Here is a 23,685-nt window from a genome sequence, read left to right on the forward strand (position 1 = left end):
GTGGGCTCCGAGAGACTCCCAAAATAATACCAGAAGCTTTGAGGAATATTGAGCTATGAGTCTTTTGGTCAGTTTATAAGACTTTGGCGGCTTTAGGATCTGCGTTTCGAGTCTGTGTCCGTCCACATAAACCTGACTGCCTGAATCATCTCAGCACGCTGTTTACGGGATCAGAGGAAAAATGTAGTAACGCACGTGCTTAACGTCAGCAAGAACATCATGGTGAACAAGGAGGATCTGGAAAAAAACCTGAAAAAGCTGCTTGTGCGGCTGAAGAACAATTTAGAGGAGGGACAGCAGCTGGGCTCCATGCTCCAGATCATCCAGGATCTCCTGTTTCTGGCGCACGCAGATGAGTGTGGTAAGCTCACACCAATGCAAACAAACCTGCTGTGATGAATGTGCCATGTGCAGCCATCACACTGACACTGATCTATATTTGACTGAGCTTCTGTGGGATTGAGAGATATTTTAGGAGCTAAAAACCCCTCTGTCGTTTCAGCAGAAGAGTTGTTTAAAGACAAAGATGTCCATAAGCCACTGGTGCTGCTCCTCTCATCATGCTGCAACAGCAAACTTCAGCAGGTAAATGCCACTAATATCTTTACACTGAGTGCTAGATTAGTTTCCAACCGTATTTAGTGACTGTGGTGGAACCTCTGTCAGGTGGGATGGTCCCTGCTGTGCCGGTTGATGGAGATCTGTCCTGACACCTTGGACAAGCTGGTTCCACCTGGTCAAGCTGGAAAGGACTGGGAGGTTCTCGGGGTGCACCAGTAAGTGTCCGGGGATTTCTGTTCAAATACAGAGTGCAGCATTAGCATCAAAATGGAGGATATATAAAGTGAAAGTAGCCTTATCTCACCTGCTGATGTATGAGTACACTAAAGATGAAAGTTAATAAGACTGATTTAATTTTATTTACTGTGTACTTGAAGTCTTATTTATCTGTGCGTGATTTTGTGTGTTTATTTCTTTCAGGCAGATTCTGAACATGCTGACTTTGCATCAAAAAGACCTGAGAGTGGTCATGGTAGGGCTGCGAGCTCTAGCCTTGTTGCTGAGGTCAGGTATGCTGACTCTCTCATGCCTGGATTATTACATATTCACATCATTCAACCATAACGAAGTGTTCAGGAAAAGGCTCGTGAAGAATCACGTCACACCCAGCTGACTAGAGTCTTATCCTGTGTGTTCATGATCACCTTTAAACTGTGTTTCTGCTATGTGTCTGACAGTTTAATAGATTTGAAATAGCTCCTAAACAAGCATTATTGATCAGGGAGAGTGATGTAGTAATGATTTCTATCCAGCAGCAGATACTGCAACTACTTACATTTACATTTCTGGCATTTAGCAGACTCTCTTACCCAGAGCGACATACAAGAGTACTTTACACTTCCTCTTTCCCTGATTTAAGATCCAGCTGCTGCCAGGTACCGCAAGGTCACCGGCTACAGCAACATTAATGTCCATTCTAATGTCCATGTGACCAGAGATTAATATGTTGCACTCAATTTTAGAGTCTTTTTCTTTATTGCAGCAGATTATGTCATTGGGTTTACTATGAGAAGCCAAAAGTTTTCAGAAAGTCAGTGAAGCATTATTCTGCTAATAAATTATATAATTGTATTTTTGTTACATGGCATACTCCACTGACATTATAGCTCGCTTTTTATTGGTCATAAAGTTTATTATTCAGTAACTACACGTAAAATGGTGTGAAAGGTATGTCCTTATGAGATTGTTGTATATGAGTACACTTTTTGTGATCTCTTTTGAATTTCATTTTCAGTTTATGTTTCTGTCAGCCTTTAAACATCTAAATTATATTTGTTATACACTACATGGCATTTGTTATTCAGGTAAATGTACATAATCCCTATGAACAAACATTGCATACTGAAGAACCAACAACTTTGTGTGGGTGTGTGTGTGTGTGTGTGTGTGGCAGATGAGCTGATGTTGCTGGTTCTAGAGGAGGACATGGATGTGTTTGAGCTGGTGGTGGAGGCCATGAAGGCTTTTCCTCATAGTGAGGAGCTTCAGTTCCAGGGCTGCTCTGCTCTCAGCATGCTGCTGCAGCGAGGTTTCATACACACACAGTGCTGTTTAATTATTCACCACTACTGAGTGGAACAGACGGACTCGTGATTATTGCTGATTTTGTTGTATAGCTGTACTGCATTGTTAATTATTGTTTCCTACCCAGTTCCAGAGGAACATCAGGTGGAGTTTATGGAGAAGAAGGATCATGCTGTGGTTCTGAATGTGCTCCAAAGGTTTAAGGACAGCGAGAATGTGGTGCTATCTGCACTACAAGTCCTCATACCATTGGCTGAACCTGGTAAGAAAAAGTGTATCTGTCTTTTCTGGTTGATTTCAGTTGACTATTTTCTGTTTATTTTCAATATTCCATTTCCTCTGAAGCTATGTGCATAAATAAATGGAGGAATTTACGCAGAAGACATTGCTATAGTGTGGTAATCGCATTAGGTGGATTTAGGCTTGTCTAAAGTAATAAAATCTATTACCAACATCTTTAACATCTATTCAGAATAATTGGAACCAATTTAAACATCTTTATCAAATTATATCCAACATTTCATGTGTAACAGCACTGCATGATGATTAGAAAACCAGGATGAGGATCTCACTGCATGTTTGTGTGTTTATCTGGACTCTAGCCAGCAATGTGGAGATTCTGATGTCCAAGACTGAGAGATGCTACAGTGTAGTGTGTCGGGCAGTGGAGGCATTCTCAGAATCAGAGGCCGTACAGGAGGCGGGGTGCTGCCTGCTGCGGAAATTTACTTCAGGTGAGCAAAATTCAAGCAACAAAAACATGACAAGAAGCACCATTATACTGCTCATTTAGACTAGTCCAGTGCCAGTGCAATGGTCATCTGGCTCAACATTGCTTCTGCTGTGAGTCTATGATTTTTATCCAGGTTGAATTCATGTCTCTTGTGAATCATTTACTTTGTCATTTTCTCATTTCAGAAAGTTATTTCAATATCCTGGTGCTGAATGGTGTGCACAGAGCGGCACTGAGAGCATGTCTCTCCTATCCTGACAACGGAAAGATCCAGGCTGCTGCACTGTCCTGTCTGGCTGCCCTCAGTGAGTCTTCCACTGCTCAGAAGAGTCTAATAACTATTTATTACTACAATGATTTCATTAAGAAATAGTATTATTGGTAGTATTTAACATTTCACTGTGTAATAATTAATAGTTTTAAGTTGCCTGGTATAGGGTATATAACTTATTTATAAACTATTTATAAACTATTAAGCAAGGAATAAGAAATGATCATGACCATGCTGTTATATAAAAATAATCCCTTCCATGTTCTGTTGGTTAAACTGTGGAGCTGGTGAGGGTTTCTTCTGTAAGAGGTCTGCTGTTTAACCAGTAGGTGATGGAGGAGTGGTACAGGAGGCTGTTTGTACCACAGCAGCTCATCACTGTCTGAACATTATTTAGCACTGAGCCTTAAAATTAACTGGACAATTCATCGACTTGAATTATTCCACTGTCCATTATATCCATGTGCACTTCTATTCTATGCAGTTTTCTTTTTTTCACATTCTTGACAATATTAATGTGCTGCTTATATCTACTGCAGACACTCTTATATCACACTCTTACACACTTACACTCTTATATCACACTCTTACACACTTACACTCTTATATCACACTCTTACACACTTACACTCTTATATCACACTCTTACACACTTACACTCTTATATCACACTCTTACACACTTACACTCTTATATCACACTCTTACACACTTACACTCATATATCACACTCTTACACACTTACACTCTTATATCACACTCTTACACACTTACACTCTTATATCACACTCTTACACACTTACACTCTTATATCACACTCTTACACACTTACACTCTTATATCACACTCTTACACACTTACACTCATATATCACACTCTTACACACACTCATATATCACACTCTTACACACTTACACTCTTATATCACACTCTTACACACTTACACTCTTATATCACACTCTTACACACTTACACTCTTATATCACACTCTTACACACTTACACTCTTATATCACACTCTTACACACTTACACTCTTATATCACACTCTTACACACTTACACTCTTATATCACACTCTTACACACTTACACTCATATATCACACTCTTACACACTTACACTCTTATATCACACTCTTACACACTTACACTCTTATATCACACTCTTACACACTTACACTCTTATATCACACTCTTACACACTTACACTCTTATATCACACTCTTACACACTTACACTCTTATATCACACTCTTACACACTTACACTCTTATATCACACTCTTACACACTTACACTCTTATATCACACTCTTACACACTTACACTCTTATATCACACTCTTACACACTTACACTCTTATATCACACTCTTACACTGTATATCTTATTTTTTCATTTATAATGTTGAATTATTTTTAGTATGCTTCTAGTGTGTTCCTGTTCTCACTTACACACTGCTGTATACAGTCATTTCCTCACCAGGCACTCTTTTTCTCTCTTGTGACATTAATGTGAAGAGAGAAACCAAAGAAATCATTTCTGTCCTGAAGACTTGATGGGAAACCTACTGAACACTACCACCATCAGCATTCTGAATGCGTCTCCATACAGAAATAGTTTTCTTTATTTAACAAAAACACCTTATTAATATAAGAACAATAATGTGTTAGAAATACTCTGGTTTATGTTACTGCTGTCAGTGTTATAAAAAATACCTACACATGTCTGGTGCTCTGTTGTGATATGGTCAGCAATACACTGTTATTCAGCTCTTAATAAAAGCTGAAAAAGACTTCCTGACCTCTGCTCTGACAGCAAAAACAATCCTGGAGAATGAAGACCTCAAGCAGACATGCAGTGAGGAGGAGGATGAAGGAGGTAAAGAAGATGCTACGGACAGTAATGATGAAGAAAGCCTGGTTTGGAGAGATGCTTGCTGCACAGCTTTAGAGAGACATAGTGACGATGCTGAAGTCCAGGTCAGCAATGTGGTGTATGGTTATCTCTGTTGTTCAAGCTCTTATTTTGCTGTTTAATGTATTCATATTAGTATCTTTGTCTCTCTTTTATTCTGTGTATCATCAGGAGGCTGCTTGCTGGGCATTAAATGGTCTGCTGCTCTACGGCAGTGCACGCAGTATATATGAGGAACCTAAAGAAAGGCTAGTGAAGAAATGACAAGAAACTTCTCAAATATTGTACTGCGTATCTAATTATATCCTGTCAAAAAAGTCTTTATAAAATGTATTTATTTCAGTGAGCTTACTTCAGGTTAGATCTTCTAAACCTCATGTTGTAAATCGACTGAAAGAAAATAAAGCGTCATCATGTGAGGAGCTCCATTACAGCAGACATGTCTGAAAATGATCATTTATATAATTTGATTTATTTAAAACATGAAATCTGATTATTTTGACAGCTGAAATGAAAACATTTACAGATCCTCTTCGATCATGCACCTCCCTTTACTTTTCCCAGTGGAAACCTGGACTTTAAGTTCAGACAATAATTCATAATACAGCATTATAGCTCAGGACTGAGGAGAGCTAACTACTGACGTGAATTTTTATTTAGTTGAATAATCTAGATCTAATTTTCTTGGCACAGATTAAATAATCCTGCAGTTACACCCGGCTTTCTCAGAACAGGAAGTTCAAGATCCACTGCACTAACGAGCTTAATGTGATTAATGGAAATGAATGAATAAATGAGTCTCTAAGTGTTTCTCTTTCTCTTTCTGTTGTTAGGCCTCCTGTGTATATACAGGTAATGACTGTGATGCTTGTGCACTCCTCATGTTATGGGGTGTTTCGGGCAGCGGCAGCTACACTGGGCACTCTCATACGCCGACACAGTAAGTGTTGATGCATTAAACCCTAACGTTCTGTCATATTTATTCATGAAATTCTATTAATGTTAGTTTTTTATACTGTAACAGTGTGTTGTGTGTGAGTTGTTAGTTGTGTGTTAACAATAATATGGGATATGAATTTAGTGTGTGTGTGTGTGTGTGTGTGTATACTCACAGGTAAAATGAGGTCTCGGCTCCTGGCCAGTGGCATTCATTACAACATTGTGGAACTGATGAAGAGACATGCCAGCTCCAGTGAAGTGTGTGAGAGTGCCTGCAGGCTTTTATACACACTATTCCAGGGAGGGTAGGAGCAGATTCTTTCTCCAGTTCTATGTTCAATGCTCTGCAGAGTTTCTGTTCTTTCATGAAAATGTATAAAAAAAGAATACAACAATAATAACCCAAACCATATGTGATATTTTCTGCTCCAATAATCAGGGCCATTATATCCTTTATTTATATTTAAACTTTTTTCTTTTTAAAGTTTTAAGTCCTGAAATGTGTTATGTAGGCTGTATGTATGTTGTATGTATGCTGTATCTATGCTGTATGTAGGCTGCATGTATGCTGTATGTATGCTTTATGTAGGCTGTATGTATGCTGTATGTAGGCTGTATGTATGTTGTATGTATGCTGTATCTATGCTGTATGTAGGCTGCATGTATGCTGTATGTATGCTTTATGTAGGCTGTATGTATGCTGTATGTATGCTTTATGTAGGCTGTATGTATGCTGTATGTAGGCTGTATGTATGTTGTATGTATGCTGTATCTATGCTGTATGTAGGCTGCATGTATGCTGTATCTATGCTTTATGTAGGCTGTTTGTAGGCTGTATGTATGTTGTATGTGTGCTGTTTGTATGATGTATGTATGTTGTATGTATGCTGTTTGTATGCTGTATGTATTTTGTATGTAGGCTGTTTGTATGCTGTATGTATGTTGTATGTATGCTGTTTGTATGCTGTATGTATGCTGTATATGTTGTATGTAGGCTGTTTGTAGGCTGTATGTATGTATGCTGTTTGTATGCTGTTTGTATGCTGTATGTATGTTGTATGTAGGCTGTATGTATGTTGTATGTAGGCTGTTTGTAGGCTGTATGTATGTTGTATGTATGTTGTATGTATGCTGTTTGTATGCTGTATGTATGTTGTATGTAGGCTGTTTGTACGCTGTATGTATGTTGTATGTATGTTGTATGTATGCTGTTTGTATGCTGTATGTATGTTGTATGTAGGCTGTTTGTAGGCTGTATGTATGTTGTATGTATGTTGTATGTAGGCTGTATGTAGGCTGTATGTATGTTGTATGTATGTTGTATGTATGCTGTTTGTATGTTGTATGTAGGCTGTTTGTAGGCTGTATGTATGTTGTATGTATGCTGTTTGTATGCTGTATGTATGTTGTATGTAGGCTGTTTGTAGGCTGTATGTATGTTGTATGTATGTTGTATGTAGGCTGTATGTATGCTGTATGTATGTTGTATGTATGCTGTTTGTATGCTGTATGTATGTTGTATGTAGGCTGTTTGTAGGCTGTATGTATGTTGTATGTATGTTGTATGTATGCTGTTTGTATGCTGTATGTATGTTGTATGTAGGCTGTTTGTAGGCTGTATGTATGTTGTATGTATGCTGTATGTATGCTGTATGTATGTTGTATGTATGCTGTATGTATGTTGTATGTATGCTGTATGTATGCTGTTTGTATGCTGTATGTATGCTGTATGTATGTTGTATGTAGGCTGTTTGTAGGCTGTATGTATGTTGTATGTATGCTGTTTGTATGCTGTATGTATGCTGTATGTATGCTGCATCAATGCTGTATGTAGGCTGCATGTATGCTGTATGTAGGCTGCATGTATGCTGTATGTATGCTGTATGTATGCTGGTTAAAAAATATTGGCACTCACACTATTAACATGATGTGATATCTGCTCTGGAGAGAATAACAGAACCGAGTCTCTTTCTGTAATGTCTGACGGAGGTGAAGTCCACTTCTCCATGCAAAACATACAGTATATGAATATTCTTTGTTTTGATCTTGTTCAGATCTGACCACACATCTTAGGAGTTTTATTAGTTCTAATAATCGTGAACATTTTGTGAGCTCCTCTTTTGTTTTGTTTATCAGTTGACCATCATGTCTGCACCTTTTATAAAACATGACAGCACTTCCAGAGGGCACTGTACATCTGCATTACTGTCAGCGAATGTCATGTTATTCTCATTCCTCACCACCGTGTCCATCTGCCAGCAGGAGTGTGAATCTGGACGAAGGAACCATGGCTCTAGGTCAGATTTTGATCGTCATGAAGGATCATAATTTCCAGCCTGAGGTACAACTGGAAGGTCTGAAAGCCAGCCTGGTGCTCCTCAACCCGGGTACGAGCCCTGATAGAGTCAGAACAGAGCTTCTAGCGTACTACATCATGTACATTAACAAACTGTGCCTATTACACATATTCTGGTATACTAGTTATTTTTCCATCATGAAACCTTATACATGTAAAATAAAGAGATTATCTTGGAGTAACAGGGATAAATGAACGATTTAAGCTTTAAACCATTCGGCATTAAACGTACATTAGTGAAGATTATTCATAATTAGTCAAACGCTCAGTGGATAAACCTTCTGGATTCAGTCTTTCAGTTCTAAATCTTCTGGAGTTAGTATCAGAAAGCATTGTTTTGACATTCAACTGCTTTAAAGTTATAACAGTGTAAGCTGTTTCTCTGGGTAATTAGATTTGTGCTTTTATCCTCCAGTGAAATGATATAGATTATTGAATTTCCAGCCATGTAAACACCTGACATTTAGTACATCCTTATTTATACACTTGTTCAAAAGTGCCTTCATTGTCCTGTTTTTATACCAAGCTCTTATTAGCTTTTATCTACATTATCAGTATTATGAGCCTAGCTAGTCAAATGCTAGACTCTTGTTGGATTCGAGATTGGAACAAAATAGTTTCTCTGAGGCCATGGTGCAACACTTAATAATACAGTGGTACGGTACACACCTAATAAAGTGCACATGCTAAACAGCAGGTAGACTGGACAAAAAACCCACACTGGTAAATATACAGGAGTGTGTGTCTACACAGGACAATAGAATAGGGTTGTGTGGGAAAACTATTGCAGCAGTTGTCTGTAAACTATTGTGTAGTGTGACAACAATACATGAATAAATGTAGCTGCAATATTTTCCAAGTAAGAAATAATGCTAAAAAATCTACTGCAACTTTAAAGCGATCGTTGTACATATTCACCTTCAACTTTAATGGAAACAATAAACTGGGTAAAAAATACTAAATATCTTATTTTAACATGTGAACAAACAGCAAGTGTAGAACAGAAACAGAGTAGAGTGTAACAAAGTGTGTGTGTGTGTGTGTGTGTGTGTGTGTGTGTGAGCAGACCTCAGTTTGAGGGAGCATGGTGTATCCATAGCAGATCCGGACATGATGGATGTGTCTCTAAGAGTGCTGAAAAATCAGTGTGTGGTAGAAGAAGCTCACACTGTCTACCTTCAAGCATTAAACAGGGTAAGGATTAGTCAAATATTTAGGATCTCCTTTCCTACAGTGGGAAAGAATATAGATACTGTAGCTTCTACACTATAGACGGTACATATGGTGGACAACTGGCTGAAACATCTCTAATATCCAGCGGCTGGTTTCAGTGCAGTGGTCAGCGTTTCAGTAAATGGAGTGGCAATGGGTTTTTTTTTACATGAATATATCTCCTTTTTGGATTGGTCCTGCTCTCATGTCTGCTACACATACAATACTCTGGCTAGTTTTTATCTACAAAGCAACATGACCATGACTTCACAGTGTGAATCAGTAAAACTGATCTGTCCACCACATCTACACACACTGACCTCCACAATTCATTTCATTTAAGTTTTATTTCTGTAGCACTTTTCTGTCAATGAACATTCTCACAAAGCAGCTTTACAGATAAAGATAAATTTAGGATATGAATGTTAAATATAACTCTAATGAGCCGGCCAGGGGGGAAACTCCCGGGGGTGATATTAGGAAGAAACCTTGGATCCAGGACCAAAATGGAATCCATTCGCCTCTGAGTGACACTGGAGAGTGTGATTCTAAATAATTTCTCATCTAAAACTGTGTACTATATGTATAGTGTGTGTGTGTGTGTGTGTGTGTGTGTGTGTGTGCAGTTTATCAGCAGTGAAGATATTCAGGAGTTTGGGCTTGCTGTTCTAACTACGCTGGCTGATTGTTCTGGAGCAGTTGATGTAATGTGCCAGCAGGGGGCGATAGACACGGTGCTGCATACACTCCAGATGTTTCCTCAGAAAAGCAGTGAGTGTCTGTGATTTCCACTGGTGTGACTTCCGAGTCAGCTCACTTTGCCTTGATAAATATCAGGACCTTTAACACCAATAAACAATTATGTCTTTCGATTAAACTGCACAGTTTGTTATTTTCATTAATCTGTTATATGACGTGTAAACCATCAGCTTATTTTTGTGTAGAGATTCATTACTGGGGTCTGAGCCTCCTGTTTCATCTCATCTCAAAAAAGAAGCTGTCTCACATGATGGTGCCCGTGTTGGTGTCGGTCCTCATCGCCTCTTTGAGGCAGCACAGGGGCAGTGCAGAGATGCGGCTGAAAGTGAGACACTGGAACTGAAATGAGAATTTACATGTTAACTCTTGACTTCATCAAAGGTCTGAGTTTGATTTTGTTGGTTGTTCTGCAGGCTTTTCAGGTGATATGGAAACTGCTGGACACCTGCTCGGGCACAGCGGCCGAGCTGGAGAAAGAGGGCTTTGAGAAAGACATCTTCCAGCAGCTGAGGGAAAGCTCTCCTGATTACAGATATGATCTAGTGAGTCAGTGTTTGTCTGGCTAATAAATGTCTGCTACATCAGTTCTGCTACAAGAGTCTCACTTTACTGAGAAAAGAACAGAAATCCTCGATGTGACAAAAGGGTAAAGAGAGAAAGTCAGTAAATCTGTTATGTAGTTTTATGTATGCTAACTGTCTATTGAAGCAAAAATTAATTCCACTTACATTTACATTTCCCGAGGTATCCTCGTGCAACACAACCACAATGCTCTCATGCTGTTCATGCTCTCATCCATGAGAGCATGAACTATAAAATAAAAGCATTCACCATATCATCAGCAAACTTTTGGTGAGAGAGATGACCCCACTGTTGTCCCGGTCAGTCAGAGTAGCACTAAGCAATTACGGGCTTCTGTATGCTCATGTTTGTGAAAGAAGATAATAGTGCTTTACCTCTAGTCTGTGATGCTGCAGTGTGATGCAGTGTGCTGCAGTTGTATGAAAGGGAGATTAAAGATAAAGTGAGCTGCTGTGTAGGAACTGGCAGGTTGACCAAAGCGGGGTAAAAAATTTTTTGGATACCTGTGTGTTAACAACAATCCTTAGACGTCCATTATTAGTGAGTTATTTACTAATAACACACTTTCTTCTCTTTTATTAGTACAGAAAAAAGACATCGCAGGTATTTCGTGCTTGTGGTCATTTAATGAAGAGAAATCACACTGAAAGCACAGGAACGTCTTTTTAAATATGAAAAACATGCAGTGATAATTTATATATTATACACTGCTGCTTCTTTCTTTCTCTCACTGGTGTATGTGTGTGTGTGTGTTTGTGTACGTTTGTGTGTCTGTGGGTGTCATCTACAGAAGCTCAGCTGCCTGTGTCTGTCGAGGATGGTGGTGGACAGTGAGATCCACTACCGCATGCTGGAGAGGGCGTGTGAGGAGGGTGACGTGGTCATGGCTGAGTGTCTTATACAGCTGGGTGCTGACGTCAACAAGAAAACCAAGACAGAGTCTCTGATATATCAGGTGACCTTACAGGGTGTCATGTGCCTTCAGGGTGGTGACTGCATGTCCACTGAGATTTATCTGTTTAAACTGACCGGTGTACAAATACCTGTTTACGTGCGGCCTTTAATGATTTAAAAGAAAGCACGTAGTTTTCTTGTACTTAATAGTTGAATTTTTAATAATCATAATTCTATTACAGAAAGAGTATTTAGATCATTATAAAATGTTGAAAATAACTGACCTTTTATAAATATGCAGAAATTAGTGTTCTTGTACTCACTTAACCCCATGACATCAACCTTTAATTTACATTCATACCTACACAAGTACACACCTACCACCAGGAGCGAGTCTGTTTGTGAGTCTGTGTTGAATATGATAAGTACATATAACTATAATATTATAAAATTATTATAGTCTGTTGTGTTAAAATATTTATAATAGCAAGTCATTTTCAGAACAGGAGTAAAAGGATGTTATGAGTATATCTGGTATGTTACTAGTTCTGAGCAATGTAAGAAGAAAAGGTATATAACTGTGTACATGGCTGGCTGTGTGTGTGTGTGTATGTGCAGGTATGTGAGCGTGGTGGCCCTTTGGCTCTGGTCGAGGTGCTGCTCAGCAGCGGTGTGCATGAGCAGCAGTTGCGTGGAGCTCTGAGTGTCTGTGTGAGGAGGAGAGACAGCCCTGTGGTCATCCTCCTCCTGGCTCGTCTCGGTCTCGACCCCACCAACAGCGCCCTCTGCTTGGGAGGCTTCAGACTCGGCCATCTTGAGGCAGTTTGGCTCAGTGCGCTGCTCTCTGAACACAGAGATCCCCCTACCGCACAGAAGAGGAACAGTGAGTGAAGCAGAAACGATGAGGTTATACCTGGATTGTGTGGAGTGATATGTTTATTTTTTGATTATTTATTTAGTAAATATATTTATACATATGTTTTATAATTTGTTATTATGTTATAATTTACTATGTAAAATATAGACACTTAATGTGAATTGTGTAAAGTTTTATTCTGATTTTAAGCTCTATACTGTCCATATGAAGGAATACAGGCTTATAATGTAAATTGGGAACGATATTATTGTGGATATATAAAATGAGGAAAATATTTGTTTCTAAATTTGCATTTGATAATCATTATTAAATTCATTAAAAACATATAGTAATTATAATTTTAAGCAAAATCGTGGGGAGAGTGGGTCCTATGATGTTTTTGAGATTTTAATTCATTTTGAATGAGAGCTGGTGACCTCCGGGTACAAGAACAACAACAGCTTTTAGAGACCAGATGTGGGCGTGTCCAGGGACGTGACAAAGTTTAATTTTATGTAAATATAAAGCGCCTTGGTGCAGTGACTAGCAGGTGGGGTGAAGACAGTAGAACACACGTGTGATCTTTTGCATAAAGGGGTGTGGTATCTTAGTGGTCACGGTGTTGAACTACTGATCAGAAGGTTGTGAGTTTGAATCCCAGGTCCACCAAGCTGCCACTGCTGGGCCCCTGAGCAAGGCCCTTCACTGCCCAGTTGTATAAAAAATGAAATAAAATTGTAAGTCGGTCCGGATGAGGGCGTCTACCAGAAATGTAAATGTAAAGAGCAAGAAAACTGATTTTAAATTGTAGTTGCACTACCTGATGATAAACACTGTTGCTATGGCAACCAGGAGTAGAAAAGTCAACCGTCTTCATAGTAGCATCTGGCGGTGATGAAATCACCGTGTGTGTGCATGCGGCATTAATCAATCAAAGATCAATAAGTGTATACAGGCATTTCAGCTGATTTTCTGCATGAGTTAGGGGTTTCTCTCATGTTCCTGTGTGTTCAGGTAAAGGGCAGTGGCTAGCAAGACAGATACAGTCCCTGCAGAAGGAACACGTTGGTGTGAATACTTCAGAATATTTCTCTGATGATGAGAGTGATGAGTCTTTTCACACATCTCTGGATGGCAGCGTGTTTTTTACGCTTGAAGACATGGAGAGTGATGGTAAAAGTCCTGGTTTTTATTGTTTTTTTGGTTTTGTTTATTGGTATCATTAGCAATGACTTTATAGTTGACTCTGCATGTAATTAGCCTTTACTGCTGCCCCTGACTAGGAAGTGATAGCCCTTCATCAGGGAGGACCTACTGTGATTCACCAGAGGACCTGAGGGGGCGCTCTAACATGAGGCAGCAGGACAGATCCAGGCCTGATCTTTCAGAGGTGAGTTTGAAGCCTTGTGTCAGTTGAAAACTGTGAACTATTCAATACTTTATTTTAATATTGTTGTTTTTCTTTTAATAAACTGTTGTAGGGAAGCAACAGCGATCCTAATCTCAGTCATTCCTTTAAAAAGAGACTGGAAAGCAGGAAGGGCAAGACCCAAAGAGGTAGACCCAGTGCTAGCTAATGTCATTAAATAGCTTGTGAAGGATATTGATCCTGTAATCTCAGTGGCTGTTCTTTTCTTTTCCATCTGCAGCTCTGTTATTTTCTGAGAGTTCTTCCCCTGGAGCATTACTGTCGAATGTGGACAGAGATCATATCAGACTGCTAGATCTATCAGGCAATGAGCTGGACTCTCTCTCATGCTTGATGGATGAGGGTTCTGTCCAACAACAGCTTGAGCATCTACTACGGCTGGATTTGAGCAGCAACAGCTTAGCAGAGTTTCCCAGTGCTCTGTGTCAGGTACCACTGACAAGCGGTGTTCAATATGGGAAAAAATGTTCCAATTAATTCTTCTTAAATGGGAGAATTTTTGTTAGGAGTGTATAGAGAGTTCAGTAATAATCTTTACTTTCTCACAATACATATTTAAGAGTGAACATTGCTTATAACATTAATTTAATATATTAATTTTGTGATCTTGCTACACTAATGAGCTTTACTAACTAACTCAGCAAACACAAAAACATGCTGCTCATTAATGATAATAACAGAGAACTGCATAATAGGCTAACATCCATTTTGTTTATTTGTTATTTGTGTTTATTATTAATTGGGCATATTAATCCATTTAATTTAGATTTTTATAATTTAATTTAATGAAACATGCAGTTGGTTAATGTTGTACTTATTTTGATAAGGATTTCATTATATTGTCTCTAATTAGGAGAAGTGTCTAGATTCTTGAATTTCAGCAGGTTCTATAATTGTGTCTTTATGACAAGAATTTCAACACTTTGTAATTGATTCTTTTAGAGCTTGAGGAGCCTCACACGCCTTGATCTTCAAGGCAACCAGTTGCAGTCACTTCCTGCTGGTCTGCTGAGCCTGCCCTCATTAAACACACTGAATGTGTCACGAAACAGTGTGGGTCCTGAGCTCTGTCTGGATCCACACGTGTGCTGTCCATCACTCCGCCAGCTGAACCTTTCTTTCAACCACATCACTGTTTTCCCTTACAGTCTCAGCCAAGTCATGGAAAATCTAGAAGAACTCTCACTAGAAGGGTATGGAGGAACATGTGGAAGAACATGTTTATTTTAGCTCAACTGAATGTAAAGTGATTGGATTGTTATTCCAGCCATTCCATTCTTCTCTTCTCATGTTTTCCTTGTCCTCAGGAATCAAATCTCAGAACTCTCCCTTCCTCTCTGTCTTGCTGAAATGAAGGTGTTTGATATTTCTAAGAATAAATTAACAGTGATCTCTGATGGTTTATTGTCTGCTTGCACCAAGCTGGAAACATTCAATGCCTCAGTTAACCATCTTAGTGAGTATATTTCATGATAAAACATTTTGAACTTTCTGTAAGTCTGCTTTCTGGTGTTATGTAATATCCATATTTCTGTAGGTTGTTTGTTACACCTTCCTTCTAAGATAACAACGCTGAAATTATCCCAGAACAATTTTGAAAGCGTTCCAGAATCAATTACCAGTCTACCAAAGTAAGTGTTTTTAAATATGTTACATACACTACCGATTTTAATTCCAACTATTAACATTGTCTGGACATGCTCGTATGATCCTGTGCTCAGTTTGCGGTCAGTGGACATGAGGAACAACAGTATCAAGGTTCTGCCCGGTCCAGCCTCCTGGGCCAGTGCTAACTTAAGAGAGCTGATATTCAGCGAAAACCAGATCTCTGTGCTGGACCTCAGAGAACCTGTGTATAAATGGATCCGTCTGGAGAAACTGCATCTGAGTGATAACAGGCTGACTGAGGTGCTGAAGATACAAGTTTATTTTCTTTTTAATGATTATTTTTTACACATTTTGAATTCTTCATTCCAGAGCCTTTGGATTTGTGATTATGTCTGCTGTGTGTTCTAAGGTTCCTCACATCAGTTAGTCTCTCACTGTCCTTGCGCCCTTGTTGTTAGCTTCCTCCTCAGATCGGGCTGCTGGAGGAGTTGACCTCTCTGGATGTCAGTGGTAACTCTGGTCTGCGCTCTTTTCCTGATGAGATGGGTAAGCTGGTTCGACTGTGGGATTTGCCCTTGGACAGACTGCAGCTGCAACTGGACCTCAAACACATTGGTAACAAGACCAAAGACATTGTCAGGTCAGTCACAGTGGGCATCTTTTCTTTAGCAGACATGTGTGGTGCTGGTCTCCTTGTCCTAAAGACAGTATTTCCACATTAGTGTTTATGTGTACTTACATGACTTACATTTTATGTTCCATGTTTTTGTTCTGCATTTCACAATTGGAACTTTAACTCTAGGCTCTTGTGCCCTGGCCTTGTCTCCTTGCCCCTTCCTCTTGTTTAGGCACTTTCAGCATCGTCTGAAGAAGGCTGTTCCTTATTTCCGGATGAAGCTAATAGTGGTGGGGAATGCAGGCAGTGGGAAGACCACTCTGATCCAGCAGCTAATGAAGCTCAAGCGTTCACAGTTTTACTTTGACCTACACTCCACGAGCATCACCGTCAGAGACTGGACCATCAGAGACCGTGATAGGAAAAACATGCTCCTGAACGTGTGGGACTTCTCAGGTTGGATTCTCAGGTGTAATAAGTCTTATAAACGTTATAAAACCAGAAAGGGTTCAACTGTCTTGTGGTCATGCAGGTGGAGAGGAGTACAGTGGCTTCCATTCTCAATTCATGAGTTCCAGAGCTCTGTATTTAGTGCTATATGACCTGAGTAAAGGAGCCAGTGAGCTGGACACCATCAGACCCTGGCTCTTCAATATCAAAGTGAGTTCACATTTGTGCAATAAATCAAGTTATGTAATAGCATGACCTAGATCTCTCTCTCTCTCTCTCTCTCTCTCTCTCTTAATATGCTTCATTCTTCTCCCTCTTTGGCCTCCATAGGCACTCGCCCCTGTCGCCCCTGTGATTCTGGTGGGAACTCATTTGGATGTATGTGATGATGACCTGGTACAGGAGTGTGTGTTTAAGATTCAGGAGGAAGTGTTGTCCCAGCCGCTTTTCCCAACCATCAGAGAGCGTCACATGCTGTGTGCTTGTGAGGAGTCGGATTCTATCAGCAGGCTGCGCAAGGCCATCGCCAGAGAGGCTGGCAGCTTTAAGGTGATTTTCATTTAGATGAAGAAGAACACACAGATATTTTTTGATATTTCACTTTGACATGTGAGAGACTTGCATCCTCTGTACAGATCCAGGGGCAGCCGGTGATGGGGCAGCTGGTCCCAGATTGTTATGTAGAGTTGGAGAGGAGGCTTGTGCAGGAGCGGAGCCGTGTTCCTGTTGAGTTTCCCGTACTCAGACACCAACGCCTCCTGCAGCTCATTGAGGAGAGCCAGCTGCTGCTGGAGGAGGGAGAACTTGCTCATGCTGTTCGCTTCCTCAGTGAGACCGGTGAGAGGACTTTCAGATTTTTCCTGTCTAATTATAATTAACGTATCATGTTGTTCTGTCTTATTGTATTTTGCTGCATGGTCTTATCCAGCTGCAGTATGGATCTACATGAACAGGATTAGTTTTATTTTTTTTGCTGGACTAATTTAACTTCTTACATACTCAATGTTTGTATGAACAGATTAATGTTAGTTCTAGTCTCCCTTCAGTCCTGAGAAAATAATTCCATAATATTTGTATGCGTATTTCCAGAGGATATGGCATTAAAATAATGTTTGCATCATGGTCAAGGAACAACAAGGTCAATAAAAGGAAGTGAAAAGCTACCAATGATTACATTTACTATTGTATTTGATATTATATTAAGTCATTATTTCATGATGATGTGATGTTATAAATTTCTGAATCAGTAATACGATCACATCACTCAGTGTTTGACACAGAAATCTGAATTTGAATCTGACCCACATTTCCACTTACATTCATGTTTATCTTTGTGAGTTTTCACAAAATATGTAAAAGATCATCATAAGCAACTGTTACCACCTTAATATAGCTTTATAACTTGTAGTCCTATATACAGAACTAGGGCCTGTGACATTATGTATATGGATTAGATTGCAAAATTCTAGGTTATTAGTTCATCTGTGTTTCTCCTGGTGATTAAATTTTTAAGTTCATATTACGTGCATGCATAGACACTGCTTTTACTGTTTGTGTGTGTGTGTGTGTGTGCGTGTGTGAAATCCCAGGTGTGCTCCTGCACTTTGATGACCCTGCTCTACAGCTCAGAGACCTGTATTTCATCAATCCCCAGTGGCTCTGCAACACCATCTCACAGGTTACACAAGAATCCATCTTCAAATATACAAAATACATCAAGTACATCCAACTAGGTAGAGGTTTGATCTTTGTGTTGTGTTATTTGTTTGTAGATGCTGTCTCAGGAGAGCCTATATGAGAGGGGGGTGATGCAGCGCTCAGGTGTGAAGAAATTTCTCAGTGAGAGCCTCTGCTTTCCAAAAGGACACCTCATGCACTACTTCAGGCTGCTGGAGAAGTTTCTAATCGCCTTGCCCTTGGGAGAGGAGCAGCTACTGGTGCACTGCGGGTATCTTCTATTCAAAACACATCCAGATTCTTTAAATGTGTTTTATAATCCATAACTGCATGACTTATGAATTTAGAATTTCTACATATTGTATTATAATGTAGGTGAGCTGTCCTTGTGTAGGAGTACCAGATAAATTAAACAGAAATAAATAAAGCATTATATATGAAAGTAATATTCTACTATGTTTATAGACAATTCTTAACAGCCAGGTCTAAAACTTTTCATGTCAATGACTAAAATGAAAGAAAATACCATTTACAAATATTCTGTATTTAGAACAGATCGCGTCACTTTGTCTCACTTTCTTTTCTTTTCTTTCTCTACAGTTTGTCTGATCACAAGCCGCTGATTGAGATTCCTCACTGTGAGAATTCAGAGATTATTGTGAGGGTCTATGAGATGCCTTATTACCCAATGGGCTTCTGGTCCAGACTGATCAGCCAGCTTCTGGAGGTCTCCACCTTCATGCTCCAGGGTAGAGGTAAGACTGTCAGGCTGATATTCTCTCATCCAAAGTTTTCTAACCAGAACAGAGTGGTGTTGTTTCATAAATCTGAATTTGTTTTAATGTCTTAACTCTATTACTTTTTTCTGTTTGTTTCCAGAGAAAGCTTTGAGGCCAAATCGAAATTACTGGAGGACAGGGGTATACCTGAACTGGTCTACTGAGGCATACTACCTAGTGGAAGCCTTTTCAGTAGTGAACAGCCCTGCCAGCTTTGTTAGGATCACCGTGCCTTGCTCCCGTAAAGGTGTGTTAGTAGGAAGAATAAGGAGAGACCTTTAACTGACTCCTGTGCTATAATTCTTTTTCCAACTTTGTTCATCTTTGTTTTTCATTCATTTGTGTTTGATACAGTATTTGGTTTATTTCTCCTACGTCAGAGTTACCCCTCAACAATATATTCACCATTCAGAGATGGTTCATTTGTTGTTGTTCACAGGCTTGGCTTTGAAGTAAGAGCTGGTACAATAGTCTTCCTCAGGGCACAATTATAAGACACACTAATGCAAGAAAGTGATATTCACCTTGCATTTTATTGTGTGATCTGATAAAGAGCAGAGCTTTAACAGAGGTCTAACAAACATTCAGTCTTTCAGTTACAATATTTAGACGTGAAAGGTTAGGTCAGTATTTAAAACTGCTGAACTGGACATAGCTATTTCTTCAAACTTGAAAAGTTCATGTGGTAATCTGTGAGGTCATTTTTTTTAACAAGAATTTACCCCTTTTGAACAAATCTTAATAAAACACAGAATAAAATAGCTTTTTAATGTGCACTGCTGAAGTATTCATCTGAGATGAGCTGAGCTGTCTGCTGTCTGTCTAGGTCATGTGTTGTTAGGTCAGGTGGTGGATCATATTGACTCTGTGCTGGAGGAGTGGTTTCCTGGCCTCCTCAACACCGATATACAAGGGGATGGGGAGACGCTGCTGAAGAAATGGGCATTTTACAGCTTTGACGACACGCAGGACTGGAACAAGATGCTGCTGCAGGATCTGCTTAAACACAGCGATAAAAGTATCACCATCATACTCCTCTAAATATCTTTTTTGCATGCATTCAAACCAAACAACTTTAAATGTGTTATCGGTTTCTAGATGGTCTGTTGGTGAACTCAGAGGATCCTCGCTTTACAATCCCCACCTCCCAGATCTGCCCTGACCTCATGCTGAGTGACCAGCCAGCTAGTATCATGTTGGACCCTGAGGAGCTAGAAATGGATCTTTCTAACGAGTACCTGCTTGGTCAGAAGACACCAGTTTCTATTAGCGAATCCTTTACAGTTTATAATCATTTCTATGGTATTTGGACAGATTTGTTTGACCACAGCGAGAGGATGTTGGTCACTCTAATGGTGTGCTGTTTTGACTTCAGGAAATGGAGGCTTTGGCTCAGTGTACAGAGCGATATACAAAAATGAAGACGTTGCTATGAAGATTTTCAACAAACATGCATCCGAGCTCTATGTTCATAGATTAGTAAGACAGGTAATCTTTCGGTTAATTGGGCTGCAGTTGTATTTCTTGGGCTTATTTTATAGTACTTCCTACACTGCCACATCTGTCGGTTTTTTTGGTGAAAAAAGGACATTTTATGTAACACAGTCCTCACTTGTAGAGCAGTTAGAAAGTGTTGTGCCTTTTGCAGGAGTTGGCTGTATTAGGCAGACTACACCATCCCAGTCTTGTGGATCTACTAGCTGTAGGAAGCTCCCCCTATGTGCTGGTGATGGAAATGGCTCCATGTGGTTCTCTCGACTCTCTGTTTGAACATGAAAACTGCAGCTTGAATCGCAAACTGCAGCACAGGATCGCACTACAGGTGGCTGATGGGCTCAGGTAGACATACAGCACACACCAACATGTCTGTAGGAATGGATGCACTGATTACTGCAAGTTTTTTTAAGGGAATTTATCTGAATACTATTCCAGTTATCATGCTGTGTTCGGCTTGTCTCTGTTCTGATCCAGATATTTGCACTCTTCAATGATAATCTACCGGGACCTGAAACCTCACAATGTGCTGCTGTTTAATCTGAAGACTGACTCGGAGATGATCGCTAAGCTGACTGACTATGGCATCGCTCAGTACTGCTGTAGTATGGGACTCAAGAGCTCTGAAGGCACACCAGGTACCACTTCATATGAATAAAAAAAGAAAAAAACGGCTGACAAAAAACCTGAACAACCTTACCAGCTGTATTTGACATTTTACCAGCTTTTAAATGCAGGTTTACATCCAGTCTGGGTGAATAACTACACTATACAGTACATTTTCTCTGCTTTCATTCAGCAGATATGTGTGTACTAAGAGCAGTATTTAAATATTCTTTCTGCAGTTGTGTTCTGTAGTTGTTGCTGAATTGTTTACTCTGTGGTTCGTTGCAGGGTTCAGAGCACCAGAGGTGGCACGTGGTAACGTGATCTATAATGTTCAGGCAGATGTTTATTCGTTTGGTTTGCTGCTATATGACCTTTTGACCTGTGGTGAGAGAATTTCAGATGGTCTAAAGTTCCCCAGCGAGTTTGATGAAATAGCCGTGCAGGGAAAGTTACTGGGTAAGGCCAGACTTTTTGATTAAAGGAGAGAAGGTTTTCATTTCTAATCTCCAGATCTCCGTGTATAAAATGTGAATCTTGCATCCTTACTTGACAACCATATATATCATTGTCTTTTAGATCCAGTGAAACATTACAGATGTTCTCCCTGGCCCGGGTTTCAGAACCTAATGAAAGAGTGTCTGAGAGAGACCCCAGAGAGCAGACCCACATCTGCACAGGTGATCCACTGAGAATCCTCCCTTACTCAGAGCGTGCTGATGGTCTCTGGGTGTCTATATCACTTCTGCTTGTTTGTTTCGATTTTTTTATAGGTGTTTGACTGTCTGAACTCAGGAAAGATGCTGTGTTTAATTAGTGAGCTGACTCTGCCTGGGCTGTCCTGTGAGTGTTTCACTGTCTCCTGTCCCAGTGGAGGTTTGGGAGGAGGTGTGAATGGTGGTGCTGGGGCTCATGTGTGGACCGGAGGTGGCAGTAGCAGCCAGAAGCTTGGCTTTGTCACATGTGTAAATGTAGAGACTGAGAAACACTCCACACAGGTAATGAGGATCAGTAATATAGTTAAACTATAGTTACAGTAATCCTGCTTAGCACCACTTTAGTAGCCTATTGCATTCTATCCATCATGTTGGCTAATAACTAAGCATAGCCACAGTTCTATCTAGTAGTTAGTGAGCGTATTTTTTCCTGTAGTTGTAGCTAATCAATGAAGTAACTTCATTACTAATAAAATGACTTCCTATAGGCTACATTAGCATTGTGGTGAAATCAGGTCTAGTGAGTCTTTTGTAATGAAGGTTGTATGTGTATTTGTTTGTCAGGAGATTGACCAAAGCCCTGTCCTCTGTCTGGTGACTGTCAAAGTGCCTGGAGAAGTCCACGACTGGTTAGTTGCAGGAACACAGAGTGGCTCACTGGTGGTTCTAGATGCAAGGAACATTAAAGTTTTGCACTGTTTACAGAGAGCGAAGGATGCAGTGACCTCACTCTTCTTCCACACACCATCTCAGCGCAGGTACACAATTACATCTGCTGTCATGGGCTGGGGTTTTGAATGAAATTTTTATTTCAGGTGTCATTACAGCTTTATATGTGATTTTATATTTTTTTTCTTATCAGCTGCTTAAAGAACTACCTTTTAGTGGGAACAGCAGATGGAATGCTTGTCATTTATGAAGACTCAGTTATAAAGGTATTCTGTATTTCACCTGAAGCTCACTTGCTTCCATTCTGTTGAGAAAATACAAACGATGTGTGTGTGATTATTTCAACTTAGTTAGAGCCATTTATTTTGTAGCCTTTAACATGTCTGTCATTCTGGTCCTGTACAACCCAGTGTGCTGATGGTGCTCCAGTGAAGCTTGTGCAGGTTGGGAATGTGAACACACCCCTGATGTGTCTGGCTCCATCTGGTCATTATCAGGACCGTACCACTCTGTGGGCAGGCTGTGGCACCAGGGTGCTCTCTCTAACTGTGGACTATGACATCTCTAAGAGTATAGACACCAGGTCCACGTTTTATCAGTTAGTATCCATATAGTTTCCATGATTGCAGGAAATAAATATATTTAATATGTCTTACATTACTTGTGTAGGATTTTATTTTTATTTAGCGGTTCTCAAGGATCTGAATGGCAGCTGTTTTATATTGTTCTTACTTTGCATTGCTTGAGCAGTCAGCAGCATCTGGCCAGCAGTGAGGCTTGTATCTCTCGCCTGGTCGTTGAGAAGTTTGTGTATCTGAGCAAAAATGGAGGACACAGTGTAGAGGTGTGGGATAAGAAGACTGGGAAGCTGATTGACTTCATCAACTGTGTGCAGTTACTTGGGTGAGACTGCATACACGTGCATGAATGTATTTCTGTGAACGTTTACTGTGGTCCGAATCTGAGAGCGATTGTTCATGGTGCCCTCTGCAGAGTTTATGGTTTCAAACACTTCAAACTCTGGTCCATTTGTGTTCATCATGT

General features: G+C 39.9%; 1 protein-coding gene across 5 annotated transcripts in view; it reads left to right on the plus strand.

Moving 5' to 3' along the window:
* Positions 1-2: 2 nt before the first annotated feature.
* The window catches only part of lrrk2 (leucine-rich repeat kinase 2), a 27,561-nt gene continuing 3,878 nt past the window's right edge, over positions 3-23,685 (plus strand). The window contains exons 1-48 of one of the 5 annotated variants that reach the window (XM_058408108.1): positions 5-361; positions 503-585; positions 667-776; positions 982-1,070; positions 1,955-2,089; positions 2,213-2,347; positions 2,688-2,819; positions 3,004-3,123; positions 4,901-5,064; positions 5,171-5,247; positions 5,833-5,939; positions 6,114-6,243; positions 8,198-8,325; positions 9,361-9,488; positions 10,133-10,277; positions 10,451-10,590; positions 10,679-10,807; positions 11,638-11,802; positions 12,360-12,624; positions 13,612-13,770; positions 13,881-13,987; positions 14,079-14,154; positions 14,247-14,455; positions 14,969-15,219; positions 15,334-15,482; positions 15,564-15,657; positions 15,748-15,934; positions 16,093-16,274; positions 16,483-16,706; positions 16,783-16,910; positions 17,031-17,249; positions 17,336-17,537; positions 18,290-18,378; positions 18,473-18,648; positions 18,978-19,132; positions 19,257-19,403; positions 19,983-20,174; positions 20,255-20,401; positions 20,532-20,644; positions 20,805-20,995; positions 21,128-21,288; positions 21,545-21,715; positions 21,836-21,936; positions 22,030-22,254; positions 22,537-22,730; positions 22,835-22,907; positions 23,052-23,239; positions 23,392-23,544. In XM_058408108.1, coding sequence (XP_058264091.1) covers positions 220-361; positions 503-585; positions 667-776; positions 982-1,070; positions 1,955-2,089; positions 2,213-2,347; positions 2,688-2,819; positions 3,004-3,123; positions 4,901-5,064; positions 5,171-5,247; positions 5,833-5,939; positions 6,114-6,243; positions 8,198-8,325; positions 9,361-9,488; positions 10,133-10,277; positions 10,451-10,590; positions 10,679-10,807; positions 11,638-11,802; positions 12,360-12,624; positions 13,612-13,770; positions 13,881-13,987; positions 14,079-14,154; positions 14,247-14,455; positions 14,969-15,219; positions 15,334-15,482; positions 15,564-15,657; positions 15,748-15,934; positions 16,093-16,274; positions 16,483-16,706; positions 16,783-16,910; positions 17,031-17,249; positions 17,336-17,537; positions 18,290-18,378; positions 18,473-18,648; positions 18,978-19,132; positions 19,257-19,403; positions 19,983-20,174; positions 20,255-20,401; positions 20,532-20,644; positions 20,805-20,995; positions 21,128-21,288; positions 21,545-21,715; positions 21,836-21,936; positions 22,030-22,254; positions 22,537-22,730; positions 22,835-22,907; positions 23,052-23,239; positions 23,392-23,544 — 7,187 coding nt within the window. In that variant the 5' untranslated portion in view covers positions 5-219. Of the gene's footprint in view, positions 362-502; positions 586-666; positions 777-981; positions 1,071-1,954; positions 2,090-2,212; positions 2,348-2,687; positions 2,820-3,003; positions 3,124-4,900; positions 5,065-5,170; positions 5,248-5,832; positions 5,940-6,113; positions 6,244-8,197; positions 8,326-9,360; positions 9,489-10,132; positions 10,278-10,450; positions 10,591-10,678; positions 10,808-11,637; positions 11,803-12,359; positions 12,625-13,611; positions 13,771-13,880; positions 13,988-14,078; positions 14,155-14,246; positions 14,456-14,968; positions 15,220-15,333; positions 15,483-15,563; positions 15,658-15,747; positions 15,935-16,092; positions 16,275-16,482; positions 16,707-16,782; positions 16,911-17,030; positions 17,250-17,335; positions 17,538-18,289; positions 18,379-18,472; positions 18,649-18,977; positions 19,133-19,256; positions 19,404-19,982; positions 20,175-20,254; positions 20,402-20,531; positions 20,645-20,804; positions 20,996-21,127; positions 21,289-21,544; positions 21,716-21,835; positions 21,937-22,029; positions 22,255-22,536; positions 22,731-22,834; positions 22,908-23,051; positions 23,240-23,391; positions 23,545-23,685 lie in introns of those variants that run through there. The other 4 variants (XM_058408110.1, XM_058408109.1, XM_058408111.1 and 1 more) reach the window with 4 other exon arrangements.

Source organism: Hemibagrus wyckioides, linkage group LG14 (genome assembly GCF_019097595.1).
Source record: "Hemibagrus wyckioides isolate EC202008001 linkage group LG14, SWU_Hwy_1.0, whole genome shotgun sequence".
Lineage (NCBI taxonomy): Eukaryota > Metazoa > Chordata > Actinopteri > Siluriformes > Bagridae > Hemibagrus > Hemibagrus wyckioides.